We start from the raw sequence: 15,873 nt of genomic DNA, 5'->3' as shown, positions 1-15,873 counted from the left end.
GACATGCTATTATAGGTGCAATCACAGAAAGAGTTTCAGTTTCACTACACCCAACAGTATAATCAGCCCATAGTTAGTACTAGTTGGACGTACAAGTCAGCTCAGAACCATAGTGCTCAATCTCTTATCTCAGGGCATTGGATAAGTTACCAGAGAGTGACACTAAGGATAACGACAAGACCTTATAGGACGTAGGGTTGAAGGAGTTTTTTTCCCCCTATTTATAATTATAACATAAACACTGATTATGTAATTTCTATTCCATCAGATGGGTTTACTTTTCTGAAGAGACACCAGGCTGCGCTGGTCCTGCGTCTGAAGAGTGTTGAATCTGTGTTGGAGCATCTGAGGGAGCAAAATGTCATAAGTATGTTTTGTAATACCACTACATATACTGTTAATCTTTTTAATGCAGTTTTTCCATCTGAATAACTGCTGGAGCACATAAACCCTAGTGTTTCTTGTTCTGTCATTGACTGTTATCTTGCCTTTAGTTTTAATATAAAGCACACTGAGCTGCATTATGAATGAAAGGTGGTTTACAAATACCATAAATCTGTTCACCAGCTGCTGAGGAATATGCCAGCCTCCAGGCACAGACTACAGCCCAGCAGCAGACTGCTCGTCTGATAGAAATAGTCCTGACCAAAGGCAATGCTGCCGCTGAGGTTTTCCGCAACTGGATCCAGAAGAATGATGTCCACTTGCTCCGAGATCTCATGGGTACATGGCACCCCTACTTATAACCATTTCATTGTATTTTAAAAATATTTTTGCAAGATTTTAGATAATGATACACGCTAAGTTAAAAGACCTCACAGAACTATACACATACAACAAATCCAGAGTAGCAGTAACTGACTGGTTTGTTATTTTGACAGTTTTCTCTGTGCTTTCAGCCCAGGCAAATGAGGCAACCTCACCAAGTCAAGATCTCTCAGGTATGAACAGTATATATATTCTATTTCTTGGGGAAGTGATCAAGCTCACCTTTTAATTTTACTTTAAAACCTGCCTTGGGGTCAATAGCCAAAGAACAGCAATTGTTGTGCCGTTTTTACTACAATGTATATCTAATTTAACATCCATGTTCTGAATTTTCATCCCAACCTTCTGATGTAGACCTACCCATGGAGGAGCAGCTACGTCGCCTGCAGGAGGAGCGCACCTGTAAGGTGTGCATGGACAAAGAGGTGAACATTGTGTTCATACCATGCGGACACCTGGTGGTATGCAAGGAGTGTGCCCCCTCGCTGAGAAAATGCCCCATCTGTAGAGGCTTAGTGAAAGGGACAGTCCGAACCTTCCTCTCTTAATTTAGAGTCGTTTCCAGAACAAGTCTCACTGACTACAAGCAATATGCACCCTTATAACTCAAGAAATTGGAAACCATTTGATTTCAATAGTTACAACTAAGTAAGTTCATTTATTTATTCCCCATTTTGTATGACTTGTATGTCTTGGCATCGATGCAAAATGCAATCAAGATCTTCTACAGAAACACTTGGATTAATGCCACTAATCTGTACTCATGCCTTTTGCCTGTCAAATAAAAGCTTAAAAAATACTTCACATCTTGTGGCTGATCCTTGAGCAGATCTTTTTATTGTACTCTCCCACATTAGCCTAGATCAGTGTAAATTGAGCCTATTACTCAGAGTGCAACGCATTCTCAAAGACTGTGCATTGGAAAGATGGGTTTTGGGACAAGGTGACACTGCCTCTATTAGATTTGTTCCACTGCATTGTCTGAAGGAAGCCGTACAAAAGATGTAACAATAAAGTACAACCTTGAACCTTACATGGTTAGTATGTCTTATGCTTTCATTAATTACATAAAACTGGAAACATGTCCTTTAAGGCAAGCCTAAATAACTACATTATTCATGTGAATAGACAAAATGAACTGATGTTTAATTCTCAGGATTTTAAGCAAAACATATAAAGTCATTCAAAGACAAAGGACACTGAATCAGACTCAAGTTTTTACAAATATTTATTCCACGTGCTTCAGCAACAGTTTAGATGATGCCAATCTGGAAGGGGGGAAAAAAAAGAGAAAATTTGATATATTCTCCCTTACAATATGCACACTATACAGAATCCAGTTCTGGCATCAGTGGTTCCTTTGTAAAATCACAGGCAATCAGACAATATAAATTAACATCATTTGCACAGAATCTTAAGTCTTTCTAGACCGTTAAACATTTTGCATTAGAAAATAGCTTGATCCAAAAGACTCACCTTGTTCGCAACATCCAATGCATCGTAATCTGGAGCTAGACGAACGTACGCCTTCTTCTCACCATCAGGCCTGCAGATAAGAATGAGGAGGCTTAATCATCATTTTACTTTGAGCAAACTGGTGATAGAGAACCTACCTAGCAAGGCTTGGCAATGAGACTAATATGACTATTGATATTGTAGGGCGACCATTTACCTTCACAAAATACACACATTTCACATTAAAGGAGTAGTTCACCCCCAAAATGACTTTTTTTTCCTATTGATTACTCATGCCCTATTGATTACTCATGCCATGGAGACTTGAGTTCAATGATATTTTAAGACACACACACACACACACACACACACACACACACACACACACACAATTTGTCCTCACTAATGCTCATAAGATGGCACAATTTCCATCTACACACCATCATTGGTGAGCTATGGACAGACACCTGTCTACCGATGAATGACATTGATGGAGATGTCATTCTTGCATAAACTAGACTAGAGCATACCATTTCCTCCTCCTGGAAAGGTATGCTGAAGAAGCCATTATTCTTGCATTAAAAAAAAAGAAATTATATCCCCATTATCTTACTGTTAACAGCAGCTACTCTTTCTGAGGTCTTGGGAAGAGACCTACCAGTGACCGATGTCAGTTAGGCATTTCTGAACGGTCTACAGCCCAACTCTAAGACGTAATTAGACCAAAATGGTGTCATCTTTGAGCGTTCGTGGGGACATCCAAAAATCTAGTCTCATCACAATATCAAAATAAAGCCTGACTGCTTAACATTCCAACAAATGTATCAAAAACGATCATTCAGAACTCTTGTGTAACCAACGATTAATTTAGCAATGCTGGGTTCAAGATGCAGGTTTGTGTTCCGTTTAGGGTAGGGTATTTTAACGATTCCTAGGGGTTTCCAAATGGACCGATAAAGGTCTAACTCATTGTACCAATGAAACCAAATGGATGGACCCTTATGGGTCCATTTGGTCCCATTTGTACACCGAGTTATGGTGGTCCTTGGAATAACAAGTTTGAGAACCACTGGTATTATAATTGTATAGCAGACATCAAGTCCATATAACAGCTCTGACAGTGTGAAAGTCCGTTCCGGAAATTGTTTCAAATGGAGCCCAACCCTAGTTCTGTTGAGAACCAACTAATCCAAAGTCGTACCTGATGAGTGTGTTGACTTTGGCGACGTCGATGTCGTACAGCTTCTTGACAGCGTGCTTGATCTGGTGCTTGTTGGCCTTGACGTCAACGATGAACACCAATGTGTTGTTGTCCTCGATCTTCTTCATGGCAGACTCAGTTGTCAGGGGGAACTTAATGATGGCATAATGGTCCAACCTAGAACAGGAGCAATTTGTTAGGTTGATTTACACTTAAAATCTTAAAAACAAGTTTAAAACATTTTTAGCTTTTGATTAGCTTTAAATTACCTACTGGATCTACTGTATAGCTATAAGCCAACACCGATTATCCTGCGCTGTACGTTAATTGAGAACTCCCTACAATATCCGCTTTGCTTATTCTAACCTTCAACACAGCTCGTCTCCCTGTGCTGCCATTTCCAAATGCTTACATTAAAACAGACCAAACCCTATTAATCTAATTTTATAAGCATTGTTAGTCCCTACAGTTTTATCCTGCCACTCCACCTGTTGCATTATACTTAACAGCATACCAAGCAAATATGGACGTGACGTGTCCGTTTAGGTGCATCAGTAGTTAAAAAAAGTTAGAATCATTTGATTTCATACTTTGATCGCTGTTTGCCATCATTTGCACCGTACAAGACGAGTGACGTCAGCTTTAGTGGTCCGACTCATCGTGCCGGGGTACTTACTTGTTCCTACGAGGAGCACTCTTGCGAGGATACTTGGGCTGTCTGCGCAGACGCAGGGTCTTGGGCCGACGGAAAGTGGGAGAAGTCCTGACCTTCTTCTTCCTCTGACTGTGGACTCCTTTCAGCACAGCCTTCTTGGCCTTCAGGGCCTTTGACTTGGCCTCTGTCTTGGCCGGGACAGCTATGGAATAAAAACAATTGAATGTTACATTTTTTTTAGGTTTAACTCATGCTATCACCTGATGCTTAAAAGCAATTTTTTTTTATCCTTTAGACCAGGGGTGCCCACACTTTTGACGTGAGATCTACTTTTAAAATGACTAGCTCAACATGATCTACCGATCCAAAATGTTTTAGCTGAGGGCCTGCACTGGCGTTACATTTTAGACAAACACACTTTCTGTAAGGGGGAAATAAATGGGAAATACAGGGGGAATGTCTTCATCCCTTTCTGTATGGAAGTGGTAGGTTTTGGGGTTCTTTATAATGCTACTGAGTGACTTTTGAACAAAGTATTGCATTGGAGGTTTGCCTACTTTAGAAGCCATAAAGGGAGCTGACAGGCCCTTGATGTCATATTGACATATTCTTTTTATATTTTAATTGTATATTTTTAGAGGCATGTCATGTGGTCTACCTGCACACCCTTGGTGATCTACTGGTAGATCACGATCTACCTTTTGGGCACCCCTGCTTTACACACAACTCTCAAACTTTTATTCATCCCATTTCCAATATTTAAATGGACTGTATAAAACAGGGTTTGAAATCATCATAAGGTGCAGTCTGGTCTCCCTTATAAAGACTTCAGGGTACCACTGTGACAATGGCTGATTGAAGCATCTTTAAAGTATTTTAAGGGTGTCAGGGGTGGCATTAGGACAAGCTATATATACAGTGTGTATATACCGATTTAGACACGTGGGAATTGAACCAATAACTGTAGAACTCCTAGTGTCCGGCTCAAACATTAAACAGTGCCCGAAATGTATTATTAAACATCGTAGTTTAAACCATAACTTTCATTTGAAACGCTGAATGATGCCATCAACATACGTGCTAATAGTAGCATTCTAGCTTTCTTATGAGCGAGTCGTACACATTACGCATGTCCATCACTATTCACGTGTAGCAAACACTGTCCACTACCGGCCTTCATGTTATATTCTCTACAGACCTATTTACATGGTACTGCAATAATAAATGACACGTATAAAATTATACATCTGTTGTGACACAAAGGCTGCCTGAATCCATGCGTTGAGCTGTTGAAACGTGTTTCTGACAGCAGAATGAACGTTAGCATGTTAGCTTACTAGCGTTAGCGAAGCACCGCACAACGTTACCGACATGCGAGTTGATACTATCTTGTAAGATGTGTGCATTATGAACGTATTTAAACCCACAAACAAACGGCACTGATACGGGTCGTTACCATGCCACATCAAACCGTATTGTGTTGAATGACATAGAGCTTTTACTTAGTTTATATCATTAAAATGTATAGATTGACGAACCTTCCTTCTTCACCTTCGGTGCCATGTTGGGAAAAGGAAGAACGACCGGGGTTTCCTGCAATATAATGCACGGGCGAGATTTCAAGCGCCGTGGTATCGCGATATAATACAAAACAACCAAATATCGCCCACTATTGGTCATTAGCCGTAATTACACCAGTGTGATTGATTGAATACTTTATTTAGCAAAACGTACAGGACAGTTCACTGATACAAGGTCAACTAAAATGATTTAAACCACAAGAAAGCTCAATGGCTTGTTTAAATTGGGCTCCTTTTGTACTCGTTTCATATAAACATTCAATGACAGGCAAATAAAACACAGTAGGCCGGCCTACTATGCAAGATGTCGTCATAAAACAGTTGGAAAACAGAAAAGAAGGTACTTACAGTAAAATATTACAGATTGAGTGGGCACCTCATTATGGGCACCTCAGTCAAATTGGCTATTTTTGACATAAAGAACAATTAAAATAAATGTTCAGAATTCTCACCATAGGCAGAAAATACATGTAATTCATGTGTAATTATGAGTTAATGGTACTCTCATACACTAATAATAATAATAATGATTAATCTATCATGAATTCATCATTAATTAACGGTCAAGTCACTATATGCTTGTATGATCAACTTATTTATCGAAATTCTGACATAGGCAATTATTTTAAAGGACAACCTTGTTTTTTTTACAAAAAGGGTTCATATTTTAGATAGTCATTTAATACAGTAAAATATTACAGATTGAGTGGGCACCTCAGTCAAATTGGTTATTTTTGCAATTTAGTTTTGGGTAGGCCTACTATTTTAATGTGCCAAATTTGGTGCGGATTAGAGCAACAGTGCACCTGTGGGCCCTTACTTGGCCCTTGGGGGCCACACAGGACTCCTGCTATGTCTATTTTGATGGCTGACCCCTGACCAGTATTTTTTGCCAAGTTTGGCACAAATTGCCCACCCTCATAAGCAATTTTAATATAAGATTGTTTAACTAGCTTTTTATTTAATTAGCACATAAACTGTGGGTGAACAGGATATAATTAACCTTTTAGAATTGTGATACTTGAACCACAAACTGTGTTTAAAAACTCCAACACATCCCATGGGCAGAGGAATGGAAAGTATCGGTGACAAGTCAATACTTGACTTGGTGGAATTAAGTTGCAGAAAATGTTCCCACGGGTGGTTTCAAACCAAAACCTTGTTTACAAAGGAAAGGCATTTCCCCTGCACAACAGCTACAGGTGACATGGATGATTGATTGGTCTGTAGTTGTAGTCTACAGAGGAACTGACCTTTTCATTGTATTCACGTTGCTTGGGTGTAGGAAAAAGACATCTAAAAGCTATCAATTTCAATTAAAAGTCATATTCTGGCATGCTCTTGAATGAAGTATTAGAACCACTGCAAACTATGCCAGATGGAAGCATTAAGTTCTCTAAAATCTCCTAGTGAATGGTTGTGTTGATAAAACTGTGTCTTATATAAGATTTATGAATATTTTTTGTATTTGAAATTACAATGTGTGATTTGTAATGGCACCCTTTATTTTCTTCCTCCCTAATCTTGTTTGTCAAGTATATGTGAATTATATGAAGTCTAACCCATTCCTACAGAATGTTTTCAAGACATTGATTTTACAAAAGAAAAATATTCTTTATTGTAAATGTACAGGTATCCAAACCAGTTACATGACTTTAATGTTCAATAAACCCAAACACTAAAATCATTAAATACACAACTTATTCTAATGGAGAAAAAATATGGTTATTTAAAGTTTTACTGGTTTTGAGATTAATCCAAATGGCTGTACCCAATGTACTGTTCTGTGTAGTTTAGCTATCAATAAAGTAACATGTGGTGGTATTGTTTCAATGGATGAGTCAAAGTTAAACTATACAGTCAAGAACACAGATACCAGAACCCTTCTTGAACAGGACAGGAAATAAATAAAACCTTTTCAACATCTTTTCAACATCTCCATCAAAAGCATTTAAATTATTCTATTCAGCATATGGTGTAGAAAGGTTATTTGTGTCCATTCACGATCAGATAGATAACGATAGATGTTGCCTTGTTACCTTTACATGTACAAGAAGGAAAACAAACACGGTTGAAGTCATTATAAATCACTTCATTATTGAACTCTGATAGTAAGTCTAAATTGTTCATAGTTCACCACACAAATATGGAAATCTGCTGTAGAATTGTCTTGTTCCGTAGCTTCAGGCTGTTGGTTCATTCTGCTTTTTTACACCACCTAGCTTCTTCTTCTTGACTTTTTTCACAGGCGAGCTGGGACAACAAAAAAAAAAGGATTCATCTACTAACAGTATATGCACTTTGGCTTTGAAAAATAATCTACAGTTATGACAGAAATATCAGTTTCCTCACAAATAAAAGGGTTGTGTTGAAAGCAATACAAGAAAAACAGAATTACTTCTAGTCTTCTATTAGGTGTGTTTATATATCAGTTGAGGGGGCTGTCATATTTTGTGTGAATAATTATTCCCCCCCCCCTTTCTGTGAGACACACTCTGTTCTGTATGAACAGAGTTCACCTGTCATTTTAGCTTAACAATAATCTCGCATGCTCATTTATAGCTAGTACGTGCATGTGTTTTTATTTATTTATAAAAACGTACCCTTTCAGTTTGGCTCCCGTCTTAACTGATACTTTCTTCTTCTGTTTGTCCGTTGCTCCTGGCTTTTCTAATGTCACTTTCTTCTTCTTGTCTACTTTCATCTTCTTCTTTATTCTTTTCTTCTGCCCGTCTGGTCTTTTAGGTGTCTTTTCTCCATTCTGCAAACCCTCTCCTGTGCTTTCCTGTCCTTGCTTCTGTTTCTTGGGCCGGGTGGGATTCTTCTTCTGCAGGATACGTGGTGTTGTGCAAATGGTACTCCTTTTGGGAGGTTTCTTCTGAAGCTGTCGCTTCACCTTACTGGACACAAAAACAACATACAGCTCCATTATTGCAGGTAGGTGAGTACAACTACCTTTTGTAATCTATACAAGTCTTTATAACTTTCAAGCAAGGAAAGCAAAAGGTGGCAGTAGCCACTAGCCGAGTGGGTAGAAAGCTGTTTAGGAATTGGACCTCGTCTTGTTTAACCAATCCCAATTTAACCTTACCTGTGTGTCTTCTTGAAGCCCACAATGTAGTCAGGCACAGGACAGCCAGCTTGCTTTATTACATTGGCGATGCTGTAGAAGAGTTCAGGTCCCACAGACGGATAAGAAGAGACAATTATTAGTGAAAGCGTAGATAAAAACCAGGCTAAGCCAGCCTTGTTGAGCTGGATCATAGATACAAGCTAGCCAACTTCTTTAGGACTACAGTTGAAAATTAGCTTCCTTTCAAACTCCAATGTATTTACACTGCATTCAAGCTCTACTATTGCAGTTTTGTTTTGGTGTTCATGGATATGTATTGTCCGACCCCAACTGGACTGGTCTTTTGAAAGTGAATCAAATATTATATTTAGATTTTAAATGAAATTCTCGTTCTTCTAAAAACGAAGGGATAGTGCACAAACTGGAGCTCTAACGTTAATTAAATAATATAGATTTATGATAGCAACAGGATAGAAAAAGCATCGACATCAGTGGAAAAGCAAATCACAAAATAGCACCAAATGAGTATATTGCAAGTTTTCGGTTGAATGAACTCAGTCAGTAAAATATGAAACACTTGCACAACACTAGTGGCAATGGGATACGTTTCCAAGTTGACTTTGTCAGGACAGCAAATCTTAAATTCAAATAAAATGGCAGTTTTTAAACAATGCCAATGGTGTGAATTATCCTGTGTACCTGCGCAGCAGTGGCTTATCGTTCTCTGTGAAGAAGGTGATGGCCTTCCCGGTGTGTCCAGCTCGACCAGTACGCCCTGGAAAGCAGCATGTGCAGACGTTAAGTCAAGTTTATGCTATAAGTCTAATTATTAAATATTTCTGAATAGAAAACTGATAAAGCATGAAACATGACTGAAAGCAAGGGGGAGAGAAAGATTAAAATACATCTGATTACAGAAGAGGAACTAACCAATCCGGTGGATGTATTCAACAGCGCTGGTGGGGAAGTCATAATTCAACACCATGTTGACTCCCTTGAAGTCGATTCCTCTGGCGAGCAGCGCAGTGCAGATCAAGACCCAGATCTTCCCTGAGCGGAAACTGTTGACCACGTTGTCTCTCTAGGAGACATGATAATAAAGAAAAATATCAACTTACATTTCAATTACACGAAAATAATCTCGGCTCAAACAGAACCACTATTCCTTATGAAAACTCAAAGCAGCAGTATATAGTTTGGGGTATCAGTGGCCACTTTGGACACAAGTAACAATGGCAGCCAACGTATTTTGACTTCATTACCCAAGAGTCTCTGCGAGCATGTCCAGCGTGTGTGCTGTGTTTGGCCAGTCTTTGCTTTGTCTGGCAGTTCTGCCTTTGGCAAATGCCAGGATGAAACTCATCGTCTCCCCAATACATAGTTAGTAATACAGTCAAACCCCTAGCAGGGACCACCAAGACCCAAGGATGATTCTTATCGCTTAAACATGTAACTTTTTTTTTTGATCAAGGTCTTTTTATTATTATTTTCCTTTTTTCTTAATGCAAACAAACATGAACATACAAATACAAATCCCCACCCACCCACCCACCCCACAGACCTGTAACAAGAAAAGAAAAACACATGACAAAGACAAGGAAAAGAAAACAAAACAAAAGTAAAAAATAAATAAAACTAAAAATAGATATAATTGCACTATGTTGCAGTTACAGTTTCTGCCTTCATGCTCTCTATGAATGACATGAAAGGTTGCCAGGCTATGTCAAATTTTTCAATTGATCCCCGAATTTTATTATATTATAATATTGTATATAATATATATATTAATATATCACTGAAAGCATGAATATCCAGTACCTTTTTAAACCAATGTTGTGTAATCGTGTGTCAAGTCCAACATGTTCAACATGAGTTATGTGTGCAAAGTGATTGTAATACACTTGTACCTGCTGCTGTGTGCGGTCAGCATGAATAACATCTACGTTGATGCCTTCGTACACCAGTTCATGGAACAGCTCCCGTGCACGATCTATCGACTGTACAAACACCAGCATGGGAGGCAGGAACCCCTGGTAAGAGAGCAGTAGATTGAACACGTTGGTCAGGGAGAAAACATACAGAAAAATCGTCTCTCGCTCCCTCTCAGTTAAGCACATTTATAAAACAGTTGCATACCTTTTTGATGATGTTCCTCATAGCCACAAGTTTTCCGTTCTCTGTCCCCACAAACAGCAACTCTTGCTCCACCGTTTCCACTGCTGCATTCCTGAGACACAGATTATTCAACATGTAAAATAAAGATAACACTGTAATGAATCTATGTAGATTATGTAGACATAATGCCATTACAATACAGAATTATTAAAAAATAAAAACACTGAATTCACAAAGGAACTGATGATTTGGAAGATATCATAAATTATTCACCAAGCTTCAAGTTCTGGGCACATTTATTTTCAAGCGGTGCCATATTTCATGCCATTTTATTTTGGCCTAGCTCAATGTCCTTATCAAAGTGTCACAAAAACGAGATATAAACAGTACAAAGACATGTAAAGAGTAATTCCAAATCATCTCAAATATATTTTAAAGAAACCAGAAACACAGTGGATGCAGATAGAGGAGTGTGTTGTAGATGAAATGCTACAGTACCTGTGTCCAATGTTGACAGAGACCAGATTGTCCAGATTTAGACGACACCACTGTGCCACGTCTGGCGTACAGGTGGCGCTGTAGAATGCCCTGCGGACCTTGGGACTGGTACAGGCCTGGAAGATAGTGGCAAGCTGGTCTCTGAAGCCAGTTTTACCATCTTCAAAGAGCTTGTCAGACTCATCCACTATTAACCACTCCACGCTGACAGCACACACATACAAACACAAACAAAGAAAAAACACAAAGTCAGACACACAAACTTAATGAACCAAATATATCAGTGATCATCTGTACAAATTTGTCCTATAGACAACACAAACACACACACACACGCCATGTCGCCACCCAAATGTCACCTGCTTAGGTCTATTGCTGGAGGGTCCTGATTGAGGAGGAAGACGAGTCTGTTTGGTGTGCTGACCAGAATATCTACACTGACAAGAATGAGAATGAGGGAGAGAGAGAGAGAGAGAGAGAGAGAGTGAGAAAGAGGTAAACTGAGGAGAGAAGAAGCATTTGCATTTAGCATCTTCTGCAGTCTTACCGTATTTTTTGTTTGACTGTGGCCCATATTTCTTTGCTGCGATGGAAGCCTTGTTAATGATGTGAACTCTGAACCCCAGTCCCTCTGACAGACGAAGCAGCTCTCTGTGTGTCTAGATGTAATGTTAAAAAGTAGTTGTTGGTGTGTATGTGTGCACTCATGAACATGCTAAACAAAAACATCAGGAAGGATCAGTTGAAACACCAGCTGTATTTCACTTACATCACAAATCTGCTGTTTAAGAATTGCAACTGAGAAATGATTAGGCATTGAACAACAACTGAATAAATTCAAGCATTTTGCAGCAACATTTCTGTCAGTAAAAAAGCTTGACCATCACCTATACCTACTGTTGATCAGCCTTTCGACTTCATGTGAAAAACTAAAAAGATTAACTCATGTTCTGTACCTGACTGGCCAGTTCTCTGGTTGGGGAGATGATAACAGCTCTGAAACCCTGGTTAGCTGGTTGCTGCAGATGAGCCAGAAGAGGGATACAGAAGGCTAGAGTCTTCCCTGAGCCGGTAGGAGCACAGGCCAGCAGCTCACGACTCTGACAAACGCACACACGAGAACAGAGCATTTGATTATACATTATAGAAAAACAACTTGAATAAAAATAAATAAATATAGGGATGCCAGGTTGAAAGCATTTAAAAGTGAACTCACATGCATCATCAGGGGTATTGCCTGCATCTGTATGGGCGTTGGGGAGTTCAGTCCTGCGTCTTTCAGGTTGTGCAGCACCCGCGCATTTAGACGGTACTCAGACTGCAGCTCCTCAAACGTGGAGATTGGGTCGGGCAGGTCACTGCCGTGTACATTTATACGGTGCCGAGAGCGAATTTGGTTCATCTGGATCAGATCAAGAGGCACAAACTCACTATTACTCACAAAGATCAGACAATGAAACATGCCGTTCTAATGGTTCACCTGGAAACTTGGACTTACTAAAAGCTCTATTGTGTAGGACAATTTTAATTGCCTGTGAAGGATTTTGTGCAAGATTGCAGTTTGCACGCAATCTCTTAAAACTATGATAAGAAATACCATTCAAGCATTTAAAAGCTTACGTCATTAATCGCCATTTGTTGGCTATCATCAACGAGTCAGATACCTTTTCCTGGTGGAGATGCTTCAGCCTTTTCAGTGAGGATTTGTCCTTCCCATCCTTCTGAAGGGTTTTGGTCTTTCTGTCCAGAGAAGAGGTCCAAAGGATTCCGGAGCCGTCTGTCTCGGCCTGAGGGGCTTCATATGGAAATGAAACCACACAAAAGCAGTGTTGTGATCTCTGAGAATACATTCTATCTTCGCTTCAGAGAACATGTTTTAAGAGTAGAAGAACTGAAGCTTTTTATGTATAAAGATTAGTCAAAATGTGTATATAAATAATTATGTTACCGACAACTGAAAAAAGCAAGTAATGTACTCCTCAAACACTGCAAGGATACTTTACCTTCTGTGTCAACCTGGCTACATTTCTTTTTCTTCTTCTTCTTGACAGTTTTCTCCTCAACTCGTTTCCTCTTAACTCCAGCTTCAGTTTCTTGTCCCACACCTTCCTCTTCATCCCCATCAATACCCTCCTCCTCCTCCTCCTCCTCCTGTTCAGGTCTGCTCGGGGTTCCATTGATTGTCCCTGAGCCAAAGTAGTCGATTCCAGAGAGAAGATCAGAGGGCGCCTCCCCTCCTTTGGGTCTCGTCATCTGCAGTGGTGGAAAAAGTATTCAAATGTTTTACTAAAGTAAATATATTAGGCTAATACTGCAATGTAGAAATACTCAGTCAGTCACACCGCACTTGTATTCTAACTATGAGGGTGGATTCTGCCTATGCATGCAATGTAGCAATGAGTTTCTCTCTTTTTTTTAAGAAACCCGCAAATGGCAGCAAACTACTCCATTCCCATTGAAATGCATTGGCAGAATCCACCCTCATATTGTAGGTAAAATAAAAGTGTGGTGTGACGAAGTATGTCTGAAATAAAAACATGATTTGAGTAAAAGTACAAATGTCAATGTTTATAGGGCTGAAGTGGGTAATGTATGTTTTGTAATAATAATCTACAAAGTAACTAGTAACTAAAGTTTTTTAAATACTTGTAGTGACTAGTGAAGTAACAATATTTTCCTCAGAGATGTGGAGTAGATGTAAAAGTACTAAAAATTGGAAATACTAGCCCTGATAATATTTAGCCCTGAAACATCAACGACTGTCATGTTTCAGGGCTACTCTAAATTGTACTTAAACAGTACCTGAGTAAATGTACTAAGTAACTTTTACACCACTGCAAAAATAACACATTACGGTTTACAAAGCCTGCCTCCAGCCCTCCACATAGCAACTTCCCATATGGTCTAGCGGTTAGGATTCCTGGTTTTCACCCAGGCGGCCCGGGTTCGACTCCCGGTATGGGAACACACGTTTTTTCAATGAATTGAACGCACAAGACCCCAATGGAAACAAGCCACAGTGCTTTCTTGGGTTTATTCCTCTTAGCAGAACGTGTAAAGAACATCTGTTAATAAAGTATTCAATCAAACTCCTGAACTCTTATTGACTGACGTTAATAAGGAACCTCACTGAGTAAAAAGGCTGTTGACATCACATCAGGATTTCGTGCTGCTGCAAATCAGCATAAAATAAGGGACACGTGGACATTTCACAATTAATAGCCGTCTTGTTTTGATAGAGCAACAGTCGGACGTTCACACGGTACCTTGAAACGTTCGGCATCTTTCCCAAACCTCTTAAAATCAAACTTTGCTCCTGCTCCAAGCTTTCGGAACAAGTCGAAGGCGTCCATGGCAGCGGCAGCAGCAGCGTGGTCTGCGTGTCATCAGTAGTCAACATCCGCAGCATCCAGCTAGCACTTCCTGTGGATACAAGTGGCTATGTCGCCCCCTGGTGGCTGCGATTAAAACAGCAAGAAGAGCCAGGTTGAACAGCTCGGTCTGTGAGCCTAAATTATTATAATTATTAATAATTATTTGTCAATCTCTTCTCTTTTCTGTGGTCTGCAAAAGATTAATCAGAATTTGTTTTCAAGATTTTATTGAACTGAATCTCATAGTTGCATAGTGGACATCCTATAAAATTGTACATATAAAACAAAATTTGTTTATTATCTTACTTTCACAATATTATGCACATTCAATGCATTGCTTAATAGAAAAAAATAAAAAACATTTGAAATGTATTTTTAGTTACATTTGAAATGTATTTTTATTTACATTTCCTTCATCACTGTAATGTGATGTCATCTCTTCAAGGCCGTTCGGCCACTCTAGTGCAGTGGTTCTCAAAGTGGGGTCCGAGGACCCCCAGGGGTGGGGGCGTTCCAGGGAGTCCCTAACAAAATTAGTTAAAATAACCAGTTAATCCATATTTTATACTTTGGCTATTGAAAAATAGCAGATGCACAAGCTCACAGACGCATCACAGAGAACGTGGTGAGCTTGTACATCTGCTGTTTTTGAAAACATTTGAATAATATAACTTATTTTCCGGGGGTCCATGGCAAACACATTTTCAGATGGTGGTCTGTGCCAAATACATATACCCGTATTTTCCAGACTATAAGGCGCACCGGACTATAAGGCGCACTGTCAATGAATGGTCTATTTTCAAACTGTTTTCATATATAAGGCGCACCGGACTATAAGGCGCACATAATAGACGCTACCGTTGCGTTATGCATCCAAAAGACGGAGCTGTGCTAAAGGGAATGTCAATGTCAATGAATGATCCATATATAAGGCGCACTGGACTATAAGGCGCACTGTAGTTTTTTGAGAAACCTAAAGGCTAATACGTGCGCCTTATAGTCTGGAAAATACGGTAAATGTGTGTGTCCTTGTCATGAAAACATTTGAGAAGCACTGCTCTAGCGTCTGACTGCTGTGTTCTGCTGTTAGTTTGCCTTCACAGTGAACAGGGTTAGGGGATGTCACTATCATGAAACTGTACTTAGACACTTAA

The 15,873-nt window shown here is 39.4% G+C and overlaps 3 protein-coding genes across 3 annotated transcripts in view; 1 reads left to right on the top strand and 2 right to left on the bottom strand.

Moving 5' to 3' along the window:
* Positions 1-1,511, top strand: part of birc2 (baculoviral IAP repeat containing 2) — a 10,675-nt gene extending 9,164 nt beyond the window's left edge. The window contains 4 exon segments of the mRNA XM_080748754.1: positions 269-367; positions 568-723; positions 900-941; positions 1,123-1,511. Of these exon segments, the coding sequence (XP_080604880.1) occupies positions 269-367; positions 568-723; positions 900-941; positions 1,123-1,316 (491 nt within the window). The 3' untranslated portion in view covers positions 1,317-1,511.
* Positions 1,512-1,978: 467 nt separating this feature from the next.
* Positions 1,979-5,657, bottom strand: rpl23a (ribosomal protein L23a). The gene is made up of 5 exons (XM_080748988.1): positions 5,618-5,657; positions 4,101-4,281; positions 3,425-3,601; positions 2,245-2,314; positions 1,979-2,036 (listed from the first exon to the last, which is right to left on the bottom strand). The coding sequence occupies exons 1-5, from the start codon at positions 5,640-5,642 to the stop codon at positions 2,022-2,024; spliced, it is 468 nt and encodes a 155-aa protein (XP_080605114.1). The 5' UTR covers positions 5,643-5,657; the 3' UTR covers positions 1,979-2,021.
* A 1,729-nt stretch (positions 5,658-7,386) lies between these two features.
* Positions 7,387-13,598, bottom strand: ddx52 (DEAD (Asp-Glu-Ala-Asp) box polypeptide 52; the record flags this gene model as incomplete). The annotated part of the gene is made up of 14 exons (XM_080749306.1): positions 7,387-7,912; positions 8,263-8,559; positions 8,751-8,822; positions 9,432-9,507; positions 9,663-9,813; positions 10,640-10,762; positions 10,869-10,959; positions 11,346-11,549; positions 11,705-11,777; positions 11,893-12,004; positions 12,302-12,445; positions 12,562-12,747; positions 13,010-13,140; positions 13,349-13,598. The coding sequence occupies 14 exons, from the start codon at positions 13,596-13,598 to the stop codon at positions 7,843-7,845; spliced, it is 1,980 nt and encodes a 659-aa protein (XP_080605432.1). The 3' UTR covers positions 7,387-7,842.
* Positions 13,599-15,873: the final 2,275 nt, after the last annotated feature.

The sequence above is a fragment of the Nannobrachium achirus genome (assembly GCF_963921795.1).
Source record: "Nannobrachium achirus genome assembly, chromosome: 19".
NCBI lineage: Eukaryota > Metazoa > Chordata > Actinopteri > Myctophiformes > Myctophidae > Nannobrachium > Nannobrachium achirus.
Note: the sequence above shows the minus strand (reverse complement) of the source record. Positions and strands in the feature narration are given on the sequence as shown.